Source organism: Triticum aestivum, chromosome 1D, assembly GCF_018294505.1.
Source record: "Triticum aestivum cultivar Chinese Spring chromosome 1D, IWGSC CS RefSeq v2.1, whole genome shotgun sequence".
Taxonomy (NCBI): Eukaryota; Viridiplantae; Streptophyta; class Magnoliopsida; order Poales; family Poaceae; genus Triticum; species Triticum aestivum.
Genome location: NC_057796.1, coordinates 458516174 through 458521782, shown reverse-complemented (window position 1 = coordinate 458521782; position 5609 = coordinate 458516174). Strand labels below are relative to the sequence as shown.

Genomic DNA, 5609 nt, shown 5'->3' with positions numbered 1-5609 from the left:
AAAGGCAGGAGGGCGACCTTGCGGCGGACATTCACCAAATAACATTTTCGTTTGCACCATAGGAAAAACAATTTTTACAAGAGCTTTGAGTGGGTACTAAATTTCGCGAGGAATGCAAATAAATGAGTGTTTCTTTTCAACTCATAGTGAAAGAGGGCTCATAGTATACTTTTAGGTACCAGGACCAAAAGTAAAAACGAGATGTCAAAAATAAAAGAAAAAGGACTCATAGTGAAGGAGCCACAGAGTGACTGACCTGTCTTGTGTCTTCTCCCCAAATGTCTCGCGGCCTCGCCTCTCGAGTCTCCACACCGCCGTCTTCCTCCAATGGCGATGAGCTGCTCAGCGTTTAACTAGTAGCATCTTCTCCGAGAGCATTGCAGCGCACGAGATTGAGAAAAATCAGCACCCACGCCGTCCGAATCGATGAGCAGCGGCGGCGGCGGCGACGACGCGGGGGACGGCGGGCGGGCCGAGTGGCAGCGCATCTACGACCGGGTCCAGGCGCTCGCCGCCGGCCGCGCGCGGCTGGAGGCGCGCAACAGGACCCAGCACGAGTTCTGGGACGCCCGCGACAAGATCAACCACTCCCGCCTCCACCAGGTCTGATTCATCGGACCGCTCCTGTCCTCTTACGCTTAGGGTTTTCTCCTGCGCCTGATTGACGGCTTGTGTTCTCATCCCGGAAGGCGGAGCTGAGCAGGAGCAGGTGGGAGGCGGCCTGCAGGGAGGTGCTCCCTGGGGATGATCCCAAGCTCGCCGGTCAGAAAACATTGTGCCCCTAAATTTAGCGTAACTTTTTTTGTTGATTTATAAGAGTTGTCATTATGTGCCTGCTAAATGTCAGTTTTGTTGGGCATTCGGTTTCACCGTGGCCAGATGGACAAGAAACTAGGGTTATTAATAAGATTACCTGAATAACATTTCTGTTTTATATCTTGTGGATGAAGATAACCTATAGAACGCGAGGGCACCTAATGTTGCCACTGATGTCATTGTTGCTGCCTTCTCTGTCCAACGCAGAACTGCTAGAGAGTGATTTGGAGGATTCAAGAACTTGTGAAGCTCTTTTGGACACCGAAAACTCAGAACTGCTGGTACTTAATTATCCCAAAAGCATTCGGTCCAGCTTGTGAATGTCACTGTTTTTCTTAATCATTGTTTTGTGTCCTTACCTTTTTCTTTTTTGTAATGTTTAGGTACAACTGAAGGAAGAGCTTCATGAAAACACTGCAGATCATGAGCACAATTCCGGAGATTTAATATCAGAGCTAAGAAAGTTAAAGCAGGTCTATGAGACCAGATGCTCGAATAAGGATAAGGAAGCTACTGAAGCAGTGCAGAAATTTCAACAGAAGTTAGAGGAGCTGCACGTGGCAGCCTGTAAGAAGGATGATGAGATTGGAAGATTGCAGGCAGAAGCTTCTGCATCCACAAATAAGATACTGGTTCTTGAGGGCAAGCTAAATGAGATGCACTCCTTGGATAAGGCGAATGATATCCAGAGCCTCAAAGTTGGGCAACCTGAGACTCATAAACACAAGCTTGCCTTCTTATCAACTGTAAGCATTTCATTTTGGAAGTATATGTCTGGCTCATACTATACCTTGTTTCCTTTCCGTGGTATTTCTTATTGACCTGCCTCCAAAGTTACCATACATAGTCAGTAGTGAACGTTGACCAGGTTGATATTATGATTAATGCGCTGCTAAATAATTCTCCATGATATCTTTTCTAGAACCCAGTAGATCTAGAGTTTCACAAGAATTGTTGTCAAGATCAACCTTCTATGATTTTAACACATGAAACCTTCGAGCGCTTGTTCAGCACTTAACATTGCCCCATAGTTGTTCCTGGCCAGTGAGCCATCTAATTTACAGATTGTCAGCAGTTTGCTGGCCAAAGATGAACTCAAGGGATGATATCCTAAATTACAATACACTTGTTGGTCTCAATCTCTAGTTCACCCTATGTAGAGCAGATGATCTTGGATTTATTGTTCTGTAGATTCTTGTATTTTTATTTACATTACGTGGATTAATTTGGATGGGTTGTCAACTCAACCTTATTCACCCCCTCCCCCTCCATGTCTTGTATATACTAGTACCTCTTGTCTCCAACATCAGTTCCATAGCTGAAAAGCTTTCGGTCCAGTTTGTGCATGTCGCTGATTTTCTTAATCATTGTGCTGTATCCATACTCCTGTGTCTTAATAATGCTAGATACAATCCGAGGAAGCTGGAAATAGTCTAGAGATTATTCAAGAGAATGCAGATCATGGGGCCATCGCAGGAGATTTTAGAGCAGAGCTAAGAAAACTGAAGCAAGCTTATGAAACCCTTAGCTCAAACAAGGATAAGGAAATTTCTGCAGCACTTGCAGTGGAGGATTTTCTTTTGAACAAACTGCTGAGAATGGACAAGGACAACGCAGGGCTCCTTAAGATAAAGGAAGTGGAGGCAGCACAAGCTAACGAAGCAGCACAAAAGCTTCAACAGACTGTAGAGGAGCTGCAAGTGGCTGTCCGAAATAAAGATGATGAGATTGGCACATTGCGAGCAGAAGTGGGGCACCTTAAGATAAAACAAGTGGAGGCAGCACAAAAGCTTCAGCAGAATGTAGAGGAACTGCAAGTGGCAGTCCTAAATAAGGATAACAAGATTGGCAGATTGCAAGCAGAAGCGGGGATCCTTAACATAAAAGAAGTGGAGTCAGTACAAAAGCTTCAGCAGAATGTAGATGTGCTGCAAGTAGAATTACGAAATAAGGACGATGGAAACTGTAGATTGCAAGCAGAAGCTGCTAATCCAGAAAAAAAAGGTACTGTCTACAATTTAATTGTAACCATAATTAAATGCAGTTCTGATCAAAATTCACTAACAATTTAATTGACCTCCTCTTGATGTGTGATCATAGTTTTTTATTGACACGCATAGGCAAATAGTCTAATATCCTTTATTGGTCCAGAATCGTACTTCCCTGTGCGCTGTTGTATAACCTTTTTACTCAGAAGGTACAAGCATCATAATTCTTGATAGGCTCACACACAAGTCTTGTGTGAAAGCACAAACTAATAATAAAGTTGGTTAGTTTGCTGCTAATCGATTCTGCAGTGCCATTTTTTCTAGAAACTGAGTAGACCTAAGTATTCATGTTCCTTATCCGTTTCTTTCTCCTTCTGTCATCCAAGTGAATCCAACATGGCCTACATACTTACTGATGAATAACCCTGTATGCGAGAATTCTGGTCCTGATCAGCCTTCTATGATTATTACACCTGAAAATCTTCCTGCTCCCGTTCAGCACATAACATTGTCGCATACTTGTTTCTGGCCAGTAACTCATCTAATTTACAAATTGTTGACACTTTGCTGGCTGAAGATGAATTTAAGGGATGATATTCTAGATCACTACACACCTGTTGGTCTCAGTCTCTAGTAGAGTCACCCTATCATTGGCGGACCTAGCCCATGCATGGAGGCTGCGCAAAGTACAAAGGAAAGTAACTGATGGCTATTTGCCTAGAAAAACTACTGATTAAATCTCGGTATTCTTGTTATAAGCTAACGAAGGTTCATGGGCAGAACCTGGGCAGCTGCCGGGCTTTGGCGATCTTGAATGTATTTGTTAGATACTGTAGCCTTTTAGTTTTGTATGTACAGTGTGTGGATTAATTTAGAGGGGTTGTCAGTTCAACCTTATTGAACCTCCCACCCCCCCTTGGTTCTCTTTTATATAGTTGTACCACTTGTCTTCATATGGGACTGATCTCATAGGATGATATGTCAGATCTTAGGACTGGTTAAATGAAGAATGTCAAACCTTTTCATGTTTGATTCATATATCTAAAATGAAAAAGGACTAATCTGTAGGATTCTCGAGCAATGTGCCTATATCACAATCTCTATCAACATTGCGTAGTATACTTGATTTTCTGAACACTAACTGGTATCACCGTGGAACCTGTTGATTGGTTGCGGCTAACATTTAGATTCATAATATGGTGTCTGTCAGAGTTGTTGCTGTTGTATGAGATCTTTTTGTCTACGATTTTAGTGTTAGTTTTGTGCTTTGGTTCAACAGATGAAGATTACTGTCAGGGTACACAATGGCATGAGCAGGTGTCACGCTCTTGAGGTCGTGGAATCAGATTTGATTTACAATGTGAAGGCTAAGTTGAAGGCGAAGGTCTTGTTTATAGACGATGCCATAATAGAGTACGACAATAAGCCGCTGGCGGACAGCTGTGCCCTGAAGGAGCTGCACATCCAGGAGGGGGGCCAATTTGAAGCCCGATATCCAAATCTGATCTTTGTGAGGAGTCTTACTGGAAAAACAATGCGGTTTTTGATTGATGATCACTTTTCAGACACTATCATATACAGTCTAAAGGAGAAGATAGCCGATGAAATCGGATTTTCCCCAGATGTGCAGCTCCTCGTCTATGGTGGGAAGCAGCCGAAGGACGACTGCACCTTTGCTGACTGCCACATACAGCATGGGTCTATCCTTTATGTTTCTGTGAGACTCCTAGGTTCCCTGCGTCAGATCTTTGTCAGGACACTGACTGGCAAGAAGCTGAGTTTTTTGATTGATGGTCACTTTTCAGACACCACCATATACAGTCTAAAGGAGAAGATAGCCGGTGAAATCGGAGTTGCCTCATCCCAGATGAGCAGTGCCTCATCCGTGCTGGGACGCAGCTGGAGGACGACCGCACCTTTGCTGACTACGAGATAACCCGTGGGTCTGCCTTTATTGTTGCGTTGAAAGACCCTGTCGACAATCCCACCCGCCCCCCCCCCCCCCCCCCCCCCCCCCAAAAAAAAGAAAAAGAAAGTCCAGATGATTACAAGCCCGTGAGGAATGGGAGCAAGTATCCGAAGCCACAGTTTAGCTTTGTTGATGCCTTCCCTGATTCTTCAGTTCAGAGTTTTGGCGCCCACAAATCTTATGTATGTATGTCGCCTGGGACGTGGTGTCTGCACGTAAGAAGGAACTAAACTTTCGCTGTACTTGTTAACTAGGACATCATGAGTACGTGGCTCGGACCAACTAGTAGATTCTTGATTGCGTGTATCACCTGAATGAGATGCCTTTATTTGCATCAACTAAACCCAGTTGTGACTATATATGGTAAGCTCAGTATGCATGCAAATGCAACCATAGATATACTACTGCACTAGCAGGTTTGGTTGATTATCTTGTTGCTGAACCCGTGATGTGGTAAAATATTTGTGTTTTGTTCTATCACGTGGGGCTGGCTCTGAATGCATGTAGGTTGCTGTTTGATTCTTTTAGAGGAAAATTTGAGGCATTGCTGCTGCAAGGAATGAAGGGGCAACAAATATGAAAGAAAAAAACATAAATTACACAACAGTGCGCATAGGCCGATATATTCATACAAAGATTAGTCAGATTATTATACAATACACCAAAGCAACAGTCCGAAAGAAAGTAGAGGCAAACAACCAGTAAGACACTGACTGACAGTATTATTACATGGACACAGGCACTTCTGTTGCCAAGTTTGAAACCTGGATCGCATAGCTTCAGCTAAACCGGTGACTGCGTGCACGGTGACATCTTTTTTACTTCTTCGTCCGCGG

General features: G+C 43.7%; 1 protein-coding gene across 4 annotated transcripts; it reads left to right on the top strand.

Moving 5' to 3' along the window:
• Positions 1–248: 248 nt before the first annotated feature.
• On the top strand, positions 249–4797 carry LOC123182929 (polyubiquitin). 4 transcript variants are annotated; one of them, XM_044595613.1, is made up of 6 exons: positions 249–603; positions 690–762; positions 1024–1097; positions 1200–1562; positions 2223–2820; positions 4084–4560. In XM_044595613.1, exons 1-6 carry the CDS (start codon positions 427–429, stop codon positions 4134–4136), a joined length of 1338 nt encoding a protein of 445 aa, XP_044451548.1. In that variant the 5' UTR covers positions 249–426; the 3' UTR covers positions 4137–4560. The 4 variants fall into 4 exon arrangements, with proteins under 4 accessions (XP_044451548.1, XP_044451549.1, XP_044451547.1 ...); XM_044595614.1 differs by lacking the exon at positions 4084–4560 and adding an exon at positions 3382–4017; XM_044595612.1 differs by lacking the exon at positions 2223–2820 and having other exon boundaries at positions 4084–4797.
• Positions 4798–5609: the final 812 nt, after the last annotated feature.